The sequence below is a fragment of the Salvelinus alpinus genome, chromosome 18, assembly GCF_045679555.1.
Source record: "Salvelinus alpinus chromosome 18, SLU_Salpinus.1, whole genome shotgun sequence".
Lineage (NCBI taxonomy): Eukaryota > Metazoa > Chordata > Actinopteri > Salmoniformes > Salmonidae > Salvelinus > Salvelinus alpinus.
The window spans coordinates 45,038,777-45,059,932 of record NC_092103.1 but is presented as its reverse complement, the minus strand read 5'-3'; the positions used below and the strand labels follow the sequence as shown (position 1 = coordinate 45,059,932).

General features: G+C 44.7%; 1 protein-coding gene across 3 annotated transcripts in view; it reads right to left on the bottom strand.

Annotated features, from left to right (window-relative positions):
* LOC139544403 (ras-specific guanine nucleotide-releasing factor RalGPS1) overlaps nt 1-21,156 on the bottom strand; it is a 287,070-nt gene that overhangs the window by 210,468 nt on the left and 55,446 nt on the right. For all 3 annotated transcript variants that reach the window (XM_071351449.1, XM_071351451.1, XM_071351450.1), the window contains 3 exons: nt 13,846-13,976; nt 8,494-8,598; nt 8,144-8,194 (listed from right to left, as the gene is read on the bottom strand). In XM_071351449.1, the coding sequence (XP_071207550.1) occupies nt 8,144-8,194; nt 8,494-8,598; nt 13,846-13,902 (213 nt within the window). In that variant the 5' untranslated portion in view covers nt 13,903-13,976. The remainder of the gene's footprint in view (nt 1-8,143; nt 8,195-8,493; nt 8,599-13,845; nt 13,977-21,156) is intronic.

Sequence of the window (21,156 nt, the reverse complement as noted above, 5' to 3'; positions counted from 1 at the left end):
CATTCCAGTTCCAGAGTATGATGCAGGCTTTCACACAGACACACTACCTCATCCCACCCCCTCCCATCACCACCCATGCATTTGGTGGGAATCTCCCACCTCTTTCATTAATCTCATTCCAAGTCCTGGAACATTCAGAAGGCTCCCATGTTGGGAGGAGACGGCACGATTTAACAGTGAACTCCTTTCCTTTATGGGAAATTCCGCTCGCTGCCTTGTGATGTCTGATCTCTCAGGTTTAAAAAAAAAATAAATATCATATTTATATAGACTTTCCACCTCCATCAATTCTTCTGACTTTATAGGACATGTCGTATGGGGAGCAGATTTATAAGTTACAACTCTTTCCCCCCTGAATCAGCAGGTTTTCTTAACTCTTGTCGGGCCCGTTGCCATGTGGGTAAAGCCATAGGCTGGAGACGTCTCACCTCAAAACTTACCACACTGGCTGAGTTGTGCTCTTAAAACTCACTTTTCCTTGTAGAAAGAAAGAAGGAAAGAAAGAAAGAAAGAAAGCAAGAAAGCAAGAAAGCAAGAAAGCAAGAAAGCAAGAAAGAAAGAAAGAAAGAAAGAAAGAAAGAAAGAAAGAAAGAAAGAAAGCAACAAAGGGTAGGAAGTGGCCATGAGAGAAAATAACCACTTCTGTATTTAAGCCACGTTTACTGTACTGTATACAGGAAGTAGAGGGTGGATTCTCTTTCACAGAGTGTTCTTACTGCGAGGGGGTTGGACAACATGTGGAGCCATTGTAAATGCATGCACCAATGTGTTCTATAGGTGAAGACTTACATTCTGCCTTTCTATAGCTCATATCCGTTTTTCATCAACAAAGAACAAGACTCCCTATGGCATCTTTGCCCTTAACTTTTAGACATCTCAGATTCAAAAGACTTGACCTGGCAAAACATGTCAAGTTGAGAAAGCGTTTCCAGTATTCACCGTGATGCACGAGAGGAAAAACCAACTCATCAATACTCCCTTTTCCGTCCACAACATACAGTACATCGTCTCTACAGCCAGTTGCTTGGTGGTCAGAGGGTTGGCAGGTGGCTGGCTGTACGACCAGGGCCCAAGACCACCCTCCCGGTGCGGGGAACACTGACATATACCACCCACTCTGTATAAACAGAGTCCTTCTCCGCACCATCACTTGGTACTGCTGAAGGCCAGTCAACATGACAACAAAAATAAAAGTCCGTCTACAAAAAGGAACACATTTTTCACACCCTGAGTACATCATTGTTTGCAGGGGAGTAGGAAGTAATACAATAGTTTACACCTACGGTGACAAAGATGGGACTAAAACGAAGCACAATAAAAAGGTGGATATTTCCCCATAACAATGTGGAAGATTTCCTCATGTCTAAATTAAGTCATCTAGCAAATTGCTATACATTAAAAACAACCACTTGGATATGCAGCACCCAAACAATGACAGGGTGTGTAGGCAGCAAAGCTTTCAGAGGACTTCTATTCTAGTTTAGTCTAATATATTGCTGCTGTGAAGAGATATATTTATTTATTTCGTTTTCCATTGCTTTGTTGCTACTTGAGTATCTTCTACACGGCTCAATTAAAAAAGGATTACGGCTGTGCATGCAAAAATGGCATGATTCTCATACAGACCTTGAATTGAAATATCTTGATCAACTACAAGAAATCAATGTTTTGTTCCACAGGTCTGAAATATCAACAACAACAAAAAAAGAAAGAAAACTAGAAGAGTCAGTCAGTCAATGTTGACAAGGTTAAACTCTCTTTAGTGGTACTTTATAACCCCTAGGACTCAAAATGATCTTCAGTCTCTCAAATCACTGTTGCCATGACAGCATTAGGTTAACAGATGTTGCCTTGCCTTGTGAATTTGCTCAAAACCTACAAAGTTCTGAGCTGACTTCCAGAAGGGTGATGCCCTAAGCAGCTGTGAAGAAAGGCTGGTAATGTGTTCACTTTTATTTTTTATTTTTTTAAAGATAAATGGGCACCAGTTAATATTTATACATCTTGAAATAATTTTAGCATTTAGGCATCAAGTTAGATACATCTAAAATAAACAGATTACTGCATGAGCAGTCGAAAGCAGTTTCGAAAAAACTGAAAATCCTAGGTGACGTAAACTTCTCACTTTACATCTGTATAAACGAAGGAAGTACCAACGGAGTCAGTGTGTGTGTGTGTGTGTGTGTGTGTCTATTGAAAAGGAGTGACAAGTACATTATGTTGCATGACGTGTTCACGTTCATAGAATGTATATTTCATTTCCTATTTCATGTCAGTTTCACAAAATGTGAAAACAAAATGTTAACAGGTACAAAAGGTTTGTTCCTTCTGAGGAAAGACGGGAGTGAGGAAACTGTTGAATTGCAACATCCCTGCGGTCACTAATAAACCAGACATGTACAGTATCTGACAAGTGCTTACATCAACGCTTCGCAAACTATCGCCAGACATAGAAATATGACGCCATTTCAGGGCTATTGAGTTTTACTGTGCCAGTATATTACACAGCAGTGATTTATGGTGTTGTTTCACAGCATCTAGACACACTATCTGTTTATTATTTATTCAATTGGGTAATGTGCAATGTCATCCAAGCAATATTTGTGTATAAAAAAATCATCTGTCATAGTCTTTAAAGTGTTGCTAAATACAACACACATGACGAGCAGTCCTCGCCCATTCGTCTAAAAGGGAGAGGAAAAGATACAGCTCAGAATTCAGATCCATGAAGGAGAATTCTCTACTACCTGTTGATACAGTTTCATATAGTATACCAGAAAAATGTGTACTCCACTCTGGCTGCACGGCGGCCACTCCACTCTGGCTGCACGGCGGCCACTCCACTCTGGCTGCACGGCGGCCACTCCACTCTGGCTGCACGGCGGCCACTCCACTCTGGCTGCACGGCGGCCACTCCACTCTGGCTGCACGGCGGCCACTCCACTCTGGCTGCACGGCGGCCACTCCACTCTGGCTGCACGGCGGCCACTCCACTCTGGCTGCACGGCGGCCACTCCACTCTGGCTGCACGGCGGCCACTTCACTCTGGCTGCACGGCGGCCACTTCACTCTGGCTGCACGGCGGCCACTACCCTCGGCTGCAGAGCGGCTACTTCACAGCGGCTACTTCACAGCGGCTACTTCACAGCGGCTACTTCACAGCGGCTACTTCACAGCGGCTACTTCACAGCGGCTACTACCCTCGGCTGCAGAGCGGCTACTTCACTCATGGGATTCACCATTCGACAGAGTTGGGGTCAATTCCATTTCAGGAAGTAAACCAAAATTCCAATTCCAGGATTGTGGAGTAATACCTACATGTTTCAAGCAGACCACTATATTGCCCAAGAACGCCAACGTAACCCAGTATAAATGGCTAATCTCCCCGTAGCGCTCACATCTGTAGTCATGAAAGGCTTTGAAAGGCTGGTCACGGCTCACATCAACACCATCATCCCAGACACCCTGGACACACTCCAATTCCCATAACACCACAACAGAGCCACAGATGACGCAATCTCTATTGCACTCCTCACTGCCCTCTACCATCTGGACAAAAGGAACACCTGTGTGAGAATGCTGTTCATTGACTACAGCTCAGCGTTCAACACCATAGTGCCCTCAAAGCTCATCACTAAGTGAAGGACCCTGGGACTAAATACCTCCCTCTGCAACTGGATCCTGGTCTTCCTGACGGGCCGCCCCCCAGTGGGGAGGGTAAGCAACAAAACATACACCACACTGGCCCATCAGGGGTGCATGCTTAAGTCCCCTCCTGTACTCCCTGTTCACCTCCTGACTGTGTGGCTGCGCACGACTCCAACACCATCATTAAGTTTTGACACAACGGTGGTTTTCCTGATCACCGACGACGATGAGACAGCCTATAGGGAGGTCAGAGACCTGGCAGTGTGGTGCCAGAACAACAACCTCTCCCTCAACATCAGCAATCGTGCTGATCGTGGACTACAGGAGACGAAGGGCCGAGAATGCCCCATGCACATTGACATTTACCCGTGAAGCGGGTCGAAAGCGGCAAGTTCCTCGGTATCCACATGACTAAGGAATTATCATGGTCCCCACAGACACACACCAACTCAGTCGTGAACAAGGCAAGACAACGCCTCTCCCCCCTCAGGAGGCTGAAAAGATTTGGCATGGGCTCTCAAATCCTCAAAAAGTTACACGGCTGCGCCATTGAGATCTTCACTGGCTGCATCACCACCTGGTACGGCAACGGCTTGGCATCCGACAACAAGGTGCTTACAGAGGGTAGGGTAGTGCGTACGGCTCAGTACGTCACTGGGGCCAAACTCCCTGCCATGCAGGACCTCTATACCAGGCGGTGTCAGAGGAAAGCCTTATAAATTGTCAAAGACTCCAGCCAACCAAGTCACAGACTGTTCTCTCAGCTACCCCACAGCAAGCGGTACCGGTGCACCAAGTCTGGAACCAACAGGATCCTGAACAGCTTCTACCCCAAAGCCATACGACTGCTAAATAGTTAGTTCAATAGTTAAACAAATAGCTACCTACATTGACCCTTTTTGCACTCTCTTGACTCATCACATACACTGCTGTTACTGTTAATTATCTATCCTGTTGCCTAGTCACTTTACTCCTATCTACAGTATATGTACATATCTACATTCCTGAACAACAAAAAAACAATGCATTTAGTATTTTATTTGGATCGCCAGTAACTGTTGCTGAAGCAGCAGCTACTCTTCCTGGGGTCCACAGACATATCTATTCCAATCCATTACCCCATAGGAAAACATGATAGCCGGCTGCAATGGTTTCCAGCAACTAATTATTTGAACCTGGGCATAATATATTAACAGTCCCTCGGGCTGAGGCAGTTTATAAGGTGACTACAATTAAAACAATAAAAAAACAAGCATTAGAAGGCCAGTAGTCAGCGAGTGGAGCTCATTTTCACTCAAGTAAAGACTTTGCCTACATTTATTAAGTTCATAAAATCTTATTTTAGTTCAAATCTGTGTTTAAGCTAGGCTACTAAGTCAATTTTTTTTCATTTCAGATAGAGAAACCCAAGGGTGTCTGGTACCTATTATGGTGTTAGAATAGTCAGGCTTGTTAGAGTTTAGGCTGCTGGGAAATTGATACTCTTTAATTACCAGATTTTTCCAGTGTTAAATATCATCCTTCTTAATTGGACGGCAAACTGTTGATTCTTTGGAGCAGAATACGTTTTAAGGTCCTTTGCCACGTTTCTCCCAAACAAATCGTTCTATTTGGAGAAAAAACCACCTCAGGGCTGTGTTGAGGTGGATTTGGAGTCTTGTTCACAAGGCCAAAATCCATCAGGGAGGTTAGTCTTAGCTGGGCGTTTAAATAATTGCCAGAATTGCCTTTGACCCTCTCTCATTTGTACACGATCTACAGATATCAACTGACCCTGACATGTCATGTTGTTCCTCCAAACAGCGTAGACACGTAATCTGTGAAATGCTGCCAGGTAGTCTGATTAAACATTGCCAGGCCACTATATTTTTCGTCTACACCAAGGAATCTCTACTTTCTTTCCAAATAACTGACGTTATAAAAGTAGACAGTTGTCAAGGGGATGGGGAAAATATAATCACGTCTTGTTGATATGCAGAGTCACACTCTGCATTGACCTCTGCCCAATTTTCTTTTTAAAATATATAGTTTTAGACACTTCAGAAATGGAGTGAGGCGGTTATTCCATCTAAACAGCTAAATGTCAAGTACTGAGGAGCTGTACACATCCTACTGCTATCCCCGTCAAGTGGAATCCACACTGAGGAGCTGTACACATCCTACTGCTATCCCCGTCAAGTGGAATCCACACTGAGGAGCTGTACACATCCTACTGCTATCCCCGTCAAGTGGAATCCACACTGAGGAGCTGTACACATCCTACTGCTATCCCCGTCAAGTGGAATCCACACTGAGGAGCTGTACACATCCTACTGCTATCCCCGTCAAGTGGAATCCACACTGAGGAGCTGTACACATCCTACTGCTATCCCCGTCAAGTGGAATCCACACTGAGGAGCTGTACACATCCTACTGCTATCCCCGTCAAGTGGAATCCACACTGAGGAGCTGTACACATCCTACTGCTATCCCCGTCAAGTGGAATCCACACTGAGGAGCTGTACACATCCTACTGCTATCCCCGTCAAGTGGAATCCACACTGAGGAGCTGTACACATCCTACTGCTATCCCCGTCAAGTGGAATCCACACTGAGGAGCTGTACACATCCTACTGCTATCCCCGTCAAGTGGAATCCACACTGAGGAGCTGTACACATCCTACTGCTATCCCCGTCAAGTGGAATCCACACTGAGGAGCTGTACACATCCTACTGCTATCCCCGTCAAGTGGAATCCACACTGAGGAGCTGTACACATCCTACTGCTATCCCCGTCAAGTGGAATCCACACTGAGGAGCTGTACACATCCTACTGCTATCCCCGTCAAGTGGAATCCACGCTACAAGTGACACTGAAATGGATAACGTTTCAATCAGGGGCAACTTAAACACAGACTGTAAACTAGCTTCATTTTAATCTTAGGAGGACTGAAGTGGTCAACAAAATCAGTTGTCACGTCTATTGTCTATTTTGAAGGTCCTTTTGTAGATGTTTCTATGCTCACCTGCCCCACGGACTGTAGATGTACAGTAAATTAGGTGCACGTGTATGTATGCTTTTTTTGTTGTTGTACATTGTCCACGTCCAAATAAATAAAGGTAGTATTAATTTCACCATTACGATGGTTTTAATATGTTTTGTCTTTGAATGTTTACGTATTGGCAAAGAGCAGGTGTTTGAATCTCACTGGAGGAGTTGTCAGCAATTCTAGCATCTTGAGCATAACCAAGGCACTGGCTCCAATTAAAACGCCTCGCCTTGACTCATGAGAACAGCAGAAACCTCTGCACTCCTATTTAAAAAAAAAAAAAGGCCTGCTCAGAGGAGAAGAGTTGGATGGGAACAAAGGATTTGATTAGTGAAACTAGGCCCGTTTTTTTCCCCCTCGCATTGGTGACTGTTACTCATTAACGATACCCAGAGCCGTCACGCACTTTACACATCAGACGTTTAGGGCTGCCTGGAACCTTGGTGCGCTCCAGGGTCTTCTCACGTAGACCGAGCCTCTTCTGGATTTTCACAGACGTACGAAGGGAACTTTTTTTGCGCAAGGTCAGGATGGAGGAGTTCTCTCAGATCGGCCCTGGCAAAACGGAACACAATCATGTTCGGGAAAATGTACTGGTTTCCAAATGAGTGTTTTATTTCCGCCCCCAATCCAACTATCGACTGCATACATTGTATCTTCATTGCCACGCCACCCTTCTGACACTATGTCTGCTGAAGGGTAATAGTTTGATTGCCCAGTGCCTTGGACTTTCTGTCACACTGACATCAAATAACTTGCTGCAACACGGAATACAGTGCATCATCAGCGTCAATGGGGTGGGGGTGGGGGGGGTCCGAGGTTGTCTGTCATGCAGTGATACACAGTGAATCCCCTAATATGACTCTCATCAAGTAGAAGAAATGTAATAATATGATGCTTCTCATCAACACGACATCGAACCTTCAGTTAGACCAGGGATGGGAATCAGATGCGGGGTGGGGGGGCACAAAATCTGAACTCATGAGGAGGGGGGGGGGGGGGGTCGCAGTAGCTCGTGGGTCTACGTACTCACATCCATACCCCAAACATGCAGTCAGAGCTGGCGCTAGCCTTTTTTTGGGGGGGGCCTAAGAAAATACAAGATGGCTAAGTAGTGGATCATCCAGCATTATTTATTAATGACATGAAACAGACACCTGTAAAACCGGTCTGGATCAGACATTTTCCATTTACGACAGCTGAACCTCCGTTCACCACTCAAATCATGCATCTCATTGTGGACGAACACACACACACACACACACACACACACACACACACACACACACACACACACACACACACACACACACACACACACACACACACACACACACACACACACACACACACACACACACACACACACACACACACACACAGGTCTTTAAGTCAAGGTATGCTTTGGTCTTTTTGAGCATCCTCTCCAATAACACGGAGTTCAGGAAACAGTGTTTTTCTCTTACCTCTGGATGGATCGCTTTGAATACTGGAGCGTCCATCAATGTGATTTGACCCTAAAATAACAAGAAAAAAACTATATTCAACCTTCCAATATACAGAAGAGTAATGCATGTCTAGAGTCTAGAGTAAATGGCTGTGGATTACTTTGAGGGACGTCCACAGAGGAAAATAATACATTATCATTCCTAATTGGTGCAGTTAAAGAGCTGCTGTACATCACAAGGCCTTAAAATGGTGCTCTTGGGCCAGAAGAGTCTCCAGTTTCACATTCAACAGAATAATAAATTAAACAATAGAGTGATTTAACATCTCCATCGAGGTATGTCTTCTGGGTGTCTTTGGTTGTACTCACAGCAAACTCCTCGGGCGTCACCTTCAGCACGTCAAACACAACGGCATCGTAACTCTTGGAGAAGTCCAAGCCCGGCCCATCCAGAGAGTCCGGGCTGCTGCTTCCCTGAGTTCACAGAGAAAACACCAGAGATAGATTGGTACATGTTGTGAGGAGGGGGATAATGCAGAAGAAGCAAGACAAAACAATATAAATTAACCCAACAGACTAAAATATTTTCTTGTGTGTTCATTTTAAGGTTGACCAATTGGAGGTGGGCCAAAAGCAAAATACATAAATCCAACAGATACAGAGATGTGATGAATCACACACACACACACACACACACACAATATTAGATGAAGAAATAAGCTGAAGAGACAAAGTAAGAGTAAATGCAGAGCAGAGAAACAAACAAGCCCGACAGTCACACCATCTGCACATGGACATAGAAGTGTTTCCCAAAACATGATTACCCCCCCCCAGCCAGTTATTTAAGGTATTCAAGTACAAACGTAACAGTATTGCTTCCGTCCCTCTTCTTGCCCCAACCTGGGCTCAAACCAGACACCCTCTGAACACATCAACAACGGTCTCCCACGAAGCATCGTTACCCGTCGCGCCACAAGCGCCGCGGCCCTTGCATACCAAATGAAACAACCACTTCAAAGTCTCAGAGCGAGTGACGTCACTGATTCAAATGACCAACTTACTAAGTCCTTCCTGTGCTAGTTCTGGAATACATCCAATTATGTGGAAACTCGCTGGAAGCACAAGGAACTGTTTAGGAGAAACACCCTAAACCGGTGTTGACCAATCCTCGTCCTAGGGACCCAAAGGGATGCGCACATTTTGGTTTTTGCCACTAAAACACACCTGACTGAACTAAAGACTCGACGATGGGTTGATTGTTTACTCTCTGTTATAATCTATGCATAAGTCACTTTAATAACTCTACCTACATGTATATATTACCTCAATTACCTCGTCTAACCGGTGCCCCCGCACATTGACTCTGTGCTGGTACCCCCCTGTATAGTCTCACTATTGTCATTTTACTGCTGCTGTTCAATTATTTGTTACTTTCATTTCTTACTTTTCTTTAGGTATTTTTCTTAAAACTGCATTGTTGGCTTGTAAGTGAGCATTTCACTGTAAAGTCTACACCTGTTGTATTCAGCGCATGTGACAAATACAATTTAATTTGATTAGTGGAATCAAGTAATTGAGAAACACTGTCCGAAAAGATGAGATGATGCCAACCAAAGGGTTTAATCCGGTCAGCTTACTTGATTCAACTACTCAAGGGCTTGATGAAGTTGACCAATGTGCTTAATCTGGAATAGATCATATGAATGGAACAGCTAGGAAACTGGAGGAGAGGTTTGGGAAACCCTGCCCTCTTGTCCTTAATAAACCAGTGGAACGACTAGGGTACTGGAGAGGTTTGGGAAACCCTGCCCTCTTGTCCTTAATAAACCAGTGGAACGACTAGGGTACTGGAGAGGTTTGGGAAACCCTGTCCTCTTGTCCTTAATAAACCAGTGGAACGACTAGGGAACTGGAGAGGTTTGGGAAACCCTGTCCTCTTGTCCTTAATAAACCAGTGGAACGACTAGGGAACTGGAGAGGTTTGGGAAACCCTGCCCTCTTGTCCTTAATAAACCAGTGGAACGACTAGGGAACTGGAGAGGTTTGGGAAACCCTGTCCTCTTGTCCTTAATAAACCAGTGGAACGACTAGGGAACTGGAGAGGTTTGGGAAACCCTGTCCTCTTGTCCTTAATAAACCAGTGGAACGACTAGGGTACTGGAGAGGTTTGGGAAACCCTGCCCTCTTGTCCTTAATAAACCAGTGGAACGACTAGGGAACTGGAGAGGTTTGGGAAACCCTGTCCTCTTGTCCTTAATAAACCAGTGGAACGACTAGGGAACTGGAGAGGTTTGGGAAACCCTGTCCTCTTGTCCTTAATAAACCAGTGGAACGACTAGGGTACTGGAGAGGTTTGGGAAACCCTGCCCTCTTGTCCTTAATAAACCAGTGGAACAGCTAGGGTAACGTAGGGGCTTTATACGTTACACAGCACAGAAAGCTGAATTGTTGGAGGAAGACCGGTGAAAGACCTGCCCATCTTCTATCAATATATAGTACCAGTCAAAAGTCTGGACCCACCTACACATTCAAGGGTTTCTCATTATTTTGACAATTTTCTACATTGTAGAATAATAGTGAAGACAGCAAAACTATGAAATAACACATATGGAATCATGTAGTAACCCAAAAAAAGTGTAAAAATCCAAATATATTTTAGATTCTTCAAAGTAGCTACCCATTGTCTTGACAGCTTTGCACACTCTTGGCATTCTCTCAACCAGCTTCACCTGGAATGCTTTTCCAACAGTCTTGAAGGAGTTCCTACATATGCTGAGCACTTGTTGGCTGCTTTTCCTTCACTCTGCGGTCCAACTCATCCCAAACCATCTCAATTGGGTTGAGGTCGGGTGATTGTGGAGTCCAGGTCATCTGCTGCAGCACTCCATCACTCTCCTTCTTGGTCAAATAGCCCTTACACAGCCCGGAGGTGTGTTGGGTCATTGTCCTGTTGAAAAACAAATGATAGTCCCACTAAGCGCAAACCAGATGGGATGGCGTATCGCTGCAGAATGCTGTGGTAGCCATGCTGGTTAAGTGTGCCTTGAATTCTAAATAAATCACTGACAGGTATTTGGTATTTTATTAGGATCAGTGTCAGTGTGACCAGCAAGCACCCCCACACCATCACACCACCTCCTCCATGCTTCACAGTGGGGACCACACATGCAGAGATGATCCGTTCACCTACTCTGCATCTCACAAAGACATGGCAGTTGGAACCAAAAATCTCAAATTTGGACTCATCAGACCAAAAGGACAGATTTCCACCGGTCTAATGTACATTGCTCGTGTTTCTTGGCCAAAGCAAGTCTCTTCTTCTTATTGGTGTCCTTTAGTAGTAGTTTCTTTGAAGCAATTCAACCATGAAGGCCTGATTCACACAGTCTCCTCTGAACAGTTGAGGTTGAGATGTGTCTGCTACTTGAACTCTGAAGCATTTATTTGGGCTGCAGTTTCTGAGGCTGGTAACTAATGTACTTATCGTCTGCAGCAGAGGTATCTGGGACTTCCTTTCCAGTGCCGGTCCTCATGAGAGACAGTTTCATCACAGCGCTTGATGGTTTTTGCAACTGCACTTACTTCAAATTAAAGTACTTGAAATTTTCCATATTGACTTACTTTCATGTCTTAAAGTAATGATGGACTGTCATTTCTCTTTGCTCATTTGAGCTGCTCTTGCCATAATATGGACTTGTTCTTTACCATATAGGGCTATCTTCTGTATACCACCCCTACCATGTCACAACACAACTTATTGGCTCAAACGCATTTAGTAAAGAAATTACACAAAAACTTTTGATAACGCACACCTGTTAATTGAAATGCATTCCAGGTGACTACCTCATGAAGCTGGTTGAGAGAATGCCAAGAGTGTGCAAAGCTGTCAAAGTAAAGGGTGGCTACTTTGAACAATCTCAAATATAAAATATATTTTGATTTGTTCAACAGTTTTTTGGTTACTACATGATTCCATGTGTGTTATTTCAGAGTGTTGATGTCTTCACTATTATTCTACAATGTATAAAATAGTAAAAACAAAGAAAAAACACCTTGAATGAGTAGGTGTCCAAACTTTTGACTGGTACTGTAGTTCAAGGAGACTTCGTCTCCATGGTGAGATCAAGTCAATAGGCTTCAGACAGGTTGCTATCTAAACTCAGCAAAAAAAGAAACGTCCTCTCACTGTCAACTGCGTTTATTTTCAGCAAGTGTATCATGTGTAAATATTTGTATGAACATAACAAGATTCAACAACTGAGACATAAACTGAACAAGTTCCACAGACATGTGACTAACAGAAATGGAATAATGTGTCTCTGAACAAAGGGGGGGGGGGGGGGTTCAAATCAAAAGTAACAGTCAGTATCTGGTGTGGCCACCAGCTGCTTTAAGTACTGCAGTGCATCTCATCCTCATGGACTGCACCAGATTTGCCAGTACTTGCTGTGAGATGTTACCCCACTCTTCCACCAAGGCACCTGCAAGTTCCCGGACATTTCTGGGGGGAATGGCCCTAGCCCTCACCCTCCGATCCAACAGGTCCCAGACGTGCTCAATGGGATTGAGATCCGGGCTCTTCGCTGGCCATGGCATAAAACTGACATTCCTATCTTGCAGGAAATCACACACAGAACGAGCAGTATGGCTAGTGGCATTGTCATGCTGGAAGGTCAGGATGAGCCTGCAGGAAGGCTACCACATGAGGGAGGAGGATGTCTTCCCTGTAACGCACAGCATTGAGATTGCCTGCAATGACAACAAGCTCAGTCCGATGATGCTGTGACACACTGCCCAGACCATGACGGACCCTCCACCTCCAAATCGATCCCGCTCCAGAGTACAGGCCTCGGTGTAACGCTCATTCCTTCGACAATAAACGCGAATCCAACCATCACCCCTGGTGAGACAAAACCGCGACTCGTCAGAGAAGAGCACTTTTTGCCAGTCCTGTTTGGTCCAGCGACAGTGGGTTTGTGCCCATAGGCGATGTTGTTGCCGGTGAGGTCTGGTCAGGACCTGCCTTACAACAGGCCTACAAGCCCTCAGTCCAGCCTCTCTCAGCCTATTGCGGACAGTCTGAGCACTGATGGACGGATTATGCGTTCCTGGTGTAACTCTGGCAGTTGTTGCCATCCTGTACCTGTCCCGAAGGTGTGATGTTCGGATGTACCGATCCTGTGCAGGTGTTGTTACACGTGGTCTGCCACTGTCAGTCCTGTCTCAGGCGTCTCAGAGTACAGACATTGCAATTTATTGCCCTGGCCACATCTGCAGTCCTCATGCCTCCTTGCAGCATGCCTAAGGCATGTTCACGCAGATGAGCATGGACCCCTGGGCATCTTTCTTTTGGTGTTTTTCAAAGTCAGTAGAAAGGCCTCTTTAGTGTCCTATGTTTTCATAACTGTGACGTTAATTGCCTACCGTCTGTAAGCTTACTTAGTGTCTTAGTGTCTTAACGACCGTTCCACAGGTACATGTTCATTAATTGTTTATGGTTCATTGAACAAGCATGGGAAACAGTGTTTAAACTCTTTACAATGAAGATCTGTGAAGTTATTTGGATTTTTACGAATTATCTTTGAAAGACCGGATCCTGAAAAGGGGACGTTTCTTTTTTTTCCTGAGTTTACCTTTCCATTCAGTGTGTTCAGATCAGTACATAGATCGATATCACTCCTATCAATTTTGGCTGAAGTAAAATCAGTCCTTAGTTCTTACCACTGAGGAGGCGGAGTTGATGCTGGCGCCATCCGAGAGACCGTTCCTACGGTACATGCTCACGACGACGTGCAGCGGGGGGGGCGACCAAGGCCCTTAGCTGGACAGCACACATGACCTCTCATCCATATCTGGAACAAAATAGAAGAATGTTCAAGGTTTCATTTGGAATAGCAACAAGAAACATGGGTCTGGGATGGAGCAACAGTCTACAAATCATAGGCTACAGTTAGCAGTGGGTTTCCAAAATGGTTTTGTGATGTAAATGGGACACAAAACCAAATTAGCAACACCGCCTTAAGAAATGTTCTCTACTTGGCCCGAAACAACAGCTGGCTTTAACATGATGAACCACCTCATTAGAGGCCCTACAGTTTTGTAGCAAATATCCCACAACTGAAAAGCAAACAATGTGAACCGTCAGGTCAAGACTGAACAGGGTAATTCCACAGTAACACTTCAACACTGATTTCCAAGTTATGTTTTTGTATTTTTTTTGTTGTTGTACATTTAAACCATTTTTTTCCTTCCCAATTTTGTGGGACACTATGAGCTGAACATAACAGTCAGTGGAAGAGAGGACAGTAACAGGAGACACTATGAGCTGAACATAACAGTCAGTGGAAGAGAGGACAGTAACAGGAGACACTATGAGCTGAACATAACAGAATGTCAGTGGAAGAGAGGACAGTAACAGGAGACACTATGAGCTGAACATAACAGTCAGTGGAAGAGAGGACAGTAACAGGAGACACTATGAGCTGAACATAACAGTATGTCAGTGGAAGGGAGGACAGTAACAGGAGACACTATGAGCTGAACATAACAGAATGTCAGTGGAAGGGAGGACAGTAACAGGAGACACTATGAGCTGAACATAACAGTATGTCAGTGGAAGAGAGGACAGTAACAGGAGACACTATGAGCTGAACATAACAGAATGTCAGTGGAAGAGAGGACAGTAACAGGAGACACTATGAGCTGAACATAACAGTCAGTGGAATGGAGGACAGTAACAGGAGACACTATGAGCTGAACATAACAGTATCCCAGTGGAAGGGAGGACAGTAACAGGAGACACTATGAGCTGAACATAACAGTATCCCAGTGGAAGGGAGGACAGTAACAGGAGACACTATGAGCTGAACATAACAGTATGTCAGTGGAAGAGAGGACCGTAGCAGGAGACACTATGAGCTGAACATAACAGTCAGTGGAAGGGAGGACAGTAGCAGGAGACACTATGAGCTGAACATAACAGTCAGTGGAAGAGAGGACAGTAACAGGAGACACTATGAGCTGAACATAACAGAATGTCAGTGGAAGAGAGGACAGTAACAGGAGACACTATGAGCTGAACATAACAGAATGTCAGTGGAAGAGAGGACAGTAACAGGAGACACTATGAGCTGAACATAACAGTATGTCAGTGGAAGAGAGGACAGTAACAGGAGACACTATGAGCTGAACATAACAGTATCCCAGTGGAAGGGAGGACAGTAACAGGAGACACTATGAGCTGAACATAACAGTATCCCAGTGGAAGGGAGGACAGTAACAGGAGACACTATGAGCTGAACATAACAGTCAGTGGAATGGAGGACAGTAACAGGAGACACTATGAGCTGAACATAACAGTATCCCAGTGGAAGGGAGGACAGTAACAGGAGACACTATGAGCTGAACATAACAGTATCCCAGTGGAAGAGAGGACAGTAACAGGAGACACTATGAGCTGAACATAACAGTATGTCAGTGGAAGAGAGGACCGTAGCAGGAGACACTATGAGCTGAACATAACAGTCAGTGGAAGGGAGGACAGTAGCAGGAGACACTATGAGCTGAACATAACAGTATGTCAGTGGAAGAGAGGACCGTAGCAGGAGACACTATGAGCTGAACATAACAGTCAGTGGAAGGGAGGACAGTAGCAGGAGACACTATGAGCTGAACATAACAGTCAGTGGAAGGGAGGACAGTAGCAGGAGACACTATGAGCTGAACATAACAGTATGTCAGTGGAAGAGAGGACAGTAACAGGAGACACTATGAGCTGAACATAACAGTATCCCAGTGGAAGGGAGGACAGTAACAGGAGACACTATGAGCTGAACATAACAGTCAGTGGAAGAGAGGACAGTAACAGGAGACACTATGAGCTGAACATAACAGTATGTCAGTGGAAGAGAGGACAGTAGCAGGAGACACTATGAGCTGAACATAACAGTCAGTGGAAGGGAGGACAGTAACAGGAGACACTATGAGCTGAACATAACAGAATGTCAGTGGAAGGGAGGACAGTAACAGGAGACACTATGAGCTGAACATAACAGAATGTCAGTGGAAGAGAGGACAGTAACAGGAGACACTATGAGCTGAACATAAGTCAGTGGAAGAGAGGACAGTAACAGGAGACACTATGAGCTGAACATAACAGTACGTCAGTGGAAGAGAGGACAGTAACAGGAGACACTATGAGCTGAACATAACAGTCAGTGGAAGAGAGGACAGTAACAGGAGACACTATGAGCTGAACATAACAGTCAGTGGAAGAGAGGACAGTAACAGGAGACACTATGAGCTGAACATAACAGTACGTCAGTGGAAGAGAGGACAGTAACAGGAGACACTATGAGCTGAACATAAGTCAGTGGAAGAGAGGACAGTAACAGGAGACACTATGAGCTGAACATAACAGTACGTCAGTGGAAGAGAGGACAGTAACAGGAGACACTATGAGCTGAACATAACAGTCAGTGGAAGAGAGGACAGTAACAGGAGACACTATGAGCTGAACATAACAGTATGTCAGTGGTAGAGAGGACAGTAACAGGAGACACTATGAGCTGAACATAACAGTCAGTGGAAGGGAGGACAGTAACAGGAGACACTATGAGCTGAACATAACAGTATCCCAGTGGAAGAGAGGACAGTAACAGGAGACACTATGAGCTGAACATAACAGTCAGTGGAAGAGAGGACAGTAACAGGAGACACTATGAGCTGAACATAACAGTCAGTGGAAGAGAGGACAGTAACAGGAGACACTATGAGCTGAACATAACAGTATGTCAGTGGAAGGGAGGACAGTAACAGGAGACACTATGAGCTGAACATAACAGAATGTCAGTGGAAGGGAGGACAGTAACAGGAGACACTATGAGCTGAACATAAGTCAGTGGAAGGGAGGACACTACTATGGTTTGTAACTGTTATTTCACATTGTAGCAAATTCAGTTGCATTAAAATTCAGTTGCATTTTTTTCCTACAGTTTGAACCACTTAATAATTCATATACAAAATGTAAAATCAGTAAAAATCACTAGAACCAATTTGATAGGTCCATTACTTCCTGTGAACTTTTATAATCCAACCCTCCTTATGAGGGAGAAATGTGAAAATATCTTAAAGATATGTCTGTTTTTGAAAACAAGGCACAAGGGAATATTTCTTAAACTCACAGAAGGTAAACAATTTCTCCAAAACTAAATATAAAGTGTTGACATTAGTCGGCAGGGGCCTTTACGTCAAGATGTTAGTTTTGATCAATTTCTGATGCCTTTTAAGAATTTCTGGTAGATTTTTTCCTAAGACCCCCTTTTGCATCTGTTTATGTAGAAATCAAAGCCTTTAACTTATGCTTCATTTTTAAGATGGGGAAACGGTTGATTTCCACCCTCCCACCCCCCCCCAAAAAAAAGACTTCGTTTGACACCCAATTTAACATGCTCCTATGAACTTCTCATGTTGGTGCTGATTGGTCCTTTTCGATGGTATAGCTTAATGACATGAATAAAGAGGCAGGAAATAGCAGGTGCAGTCAGGGTGAGGGAAGCTTGAACATTGTTTTCTTCATTTGCTATTAAATCAGAGCGATTAAATCATAGTATGAAAGCGTACATAGAGCTTAGAGAGTTCACACAAATCATTTTCTAGATGGAGAGGTGCTAGTAGCCTATTAGCATGACCAAGTGATTGGTCAATTCAGGTCAAATGAGCCATGGCACCATGTGATTGGTCAATTCAGGTCATGGTCAAATGAGAGAGAGAGAGTGGCATTTCTCCGACCATGACACACGGTGGACGAACGGATAATATAAAATAACATTTCAGATTTTTTCGAAGGTGAAACATACCGCAGTTTCTTTGGAGAGGAGTTCCATGCCATCGTTCAAAAGCAGATGTGTGTGTGTGTGTGACATGACTCAGTCACGCCAATAAACTCTAGGTAAACTTGCCGCTTAAATTCATTGCGCAACCATGCACATTTTGTACAAGCGCGCGGAGGTGGCTGGGCTGGCAGACGAGGCTATCTGGCCGTCAGAGAGGGAACACATAGGAAAGTATGTGACTTTTACAATGGAAATCGGCACACACGTACAAAAGGATGAAACATTACTGTTTTATGGAACGGCTGCACGCCAGCCTGGAAATTTTAAACAGCTGAGACTTTTTCAAGGTTATTATAGCCCTACTTTTATAAAAATGTGGGGGGAAATATCAATAAAGCGAGCTGCAGTCTCATTTCAATTTTATTAAAATTTTTCACAAGTCAAAGCGATTCATAAGATGCTGACAATGGTAAATTCATTAAATATATTAATATTATTAGTCTATATATTATTAGACTAATATATTAAAATATTAGTCTTAAAATACAGTGAAATGGAACTGAAAGCCAGATTGTGAATAAACCTAGATAAAAGCTAGATAAAACAGTACAACACGATTGTTTCCTCCATGTTCGACACCAAGCTCAGAGCAGTGGGTCTGGACACAACCCTCTGCAGCTGGATCCTGGACTTCCTGACGGGCAGACCACAGGCTGTGACGATTGGCAACAATCTCTGTGCCCTCAGTCCTCTGCTGTACTCTCTGTTGGCTTTGCACGACACCAACTCCATCATCACGTTTGCCGACGACACCACGGTTGTAGTCCTGATAACCAACCAAGACGAGTCAGCCTATAGGGATGTGGTAAGTGAACTGGCATTGTGATGCCAGGACAAATGACCTCTCCCTCAACGTCAGCAAAACAAAGGAGTTTGTTGACTTCAGGAAGCAGGGGGAGAGGAGGGGGGGGGGGGGGGGGGCATGCCCCGATCCATAGGACTGCAGTAGAGAGAGTCAGCAGTTTTAAGTTCCACATCACCAAAGACGTAACATGGACCAACACCACTCGTCAAGAGGGCTCAACAGAGCGTCTCTACTTCCTAAGACAGCTGCAGAAATGCGGCATGCATCCCTGGGTCCTCTGCAAATACTACCGCCGCACGCCTGCATCGTCGAGAGCGCCCTGACCGGTTGCATCACGGCCTGGTACAGAAATTGCGCCGTCCGCAACAACCGTAAGGCCCTCCGGCAGTTGGTGAAGACAGAACAGTACATCACTTGGACCATGCTCCCCACCCATCCAGGACATCGACTAGAAAGGGTTCTCTGAGTCGCCGTACCATGACACACATCCCTATAGAGATACACTCATATCCACACATACGCCGCTACCAGATTTATTATTATTGCTAAATACTGCACAATTAACATTTTAAAAATCCTCCTCAATCCCCCCCTTCCACAAAAACACGTGTATATATTGGACTATAAATTGTGGCTTCATGCATTATACTGATGCTAAACTGTTTATTATATTCTACTAAGCCTTTTTACTTCATTGTTTTGGGATTTTTCAATTCTCCCTGACTATCTTGCATTTTATTTTGGTGATTGTTAGTTCTCAAAGATTATATTATTTAAAAATATATAGGTCCATTATCTTTTTTTTTAATCATCTGGTTTTAATCGTTTAAGTTTTTACACTGAAAGCATTTTTCCATCACAAATTTTTTTTAATAATTTTAGGCATCCCGAAAAAAACACTTAGGCAGCCCACCCAAGGATTTCAATGGTAGAAAAACCCCTGGATCCATATCCTGTACATATGACTAATAAAACTTGAAACTAAAAATAATGGAGACTCAAACTGTAAAACCAAACCTTAGGTCTACCATCCCACACACACACACACACAGAGGGAGACACACACACAGAGGGAGACACACACACAGAGGGAGACAGGGAGAGTGACAGAGGGAGACAGGGAGAGTGACAGAGGGAGACAGGGAGAGTGACAGAGGGAGACAGGGAGAGTGACAGAGGGAGACAGGGAGAGTGACAGAGGGAGACAGGGAGAGTGATAGAGGGAGACAGGGAGAGTGATAGAGGGAGACAGGGAGAGTGATAGAGGGAGACAGGGAGAGTGACAGAGGGAGACAGGGAGAGTGATAGAGGGAGACAGGGAGAGTGATAGAGGGAGACAGGGAGAGTGATAGAGGGAGACAGGGAGAGTGACAGAGGGAGACAGACACGCAGAGGGAGACAGGGAGAGTGACAGAGGGAGACAGGGAGAGTGATAGAGGGAGACAGACACGCAGAGGGAGACAGGGAGAGTGACAGAGGGAGACAGGGAGAGTGACAGAGGGAGACAGGGAGAGTGACAGAGGGAGACAGGGAGAGTGACAGAGGGAGACAGGGAGAGTGACAGAGGGAGACAGGGAGAGTGACAGAGGGAGACAGGGAGAGTGACAGAGGGAGACAGGGAGAGTGACAGAGGGAGACAGGGAGAGTGACAGAGGGAGACAGGGAGAGTGACAGAGGGAGACAGGGAGAGTGACAGAGGGAAAGACAGTGACAGAGACAGACAGAGATTAATAACTAAACTTGAAATGTGTCTTTGCACAAAAGGCCAACCAGGTTGATTTGCAATACTAAGACGCCCCCTTGTGTAAGGACATAGAACTGCAAGTGAATGTTAAGTGATCATATTCACAACAGAACAGCTTTGGACAACCTAGGGAGGCGAACTACAAAAGCAGAATTAATGAGTTAGCCAGTTAACTTTGATAAGCTACAGCTTGCATTAATTAGTAAGTGACAATACACATTTAAACCTACATTATATGATATAGCGTATACTGTCCTCAGTTGTAGTAATCACTTGATCAGTCTGATTAATGACTAGCTATGACCTTAGCACGGAGTCACACAAAGACCCTACCATTTCACGACCACCTCCTTTGAAAATCTTCCACACTGACACAGTGGGGGGGGGGGGGGGGTCCTGGTCTAAAGTAGTGCACTACCCTATGGGATCCTGGTCTAAAGTAGTGCACTACCCTATGGGATCCTGGTCTAAAGTAGTGCACTACCCTATGGGATCCTGGTCTAAAGTAGTGCACTACCCTATGGGGTCCTGGTCTAAAGTAGTGCACTACCCTATGGGACCCTGGTCTAAAGTAGTGCACTACCCTATGG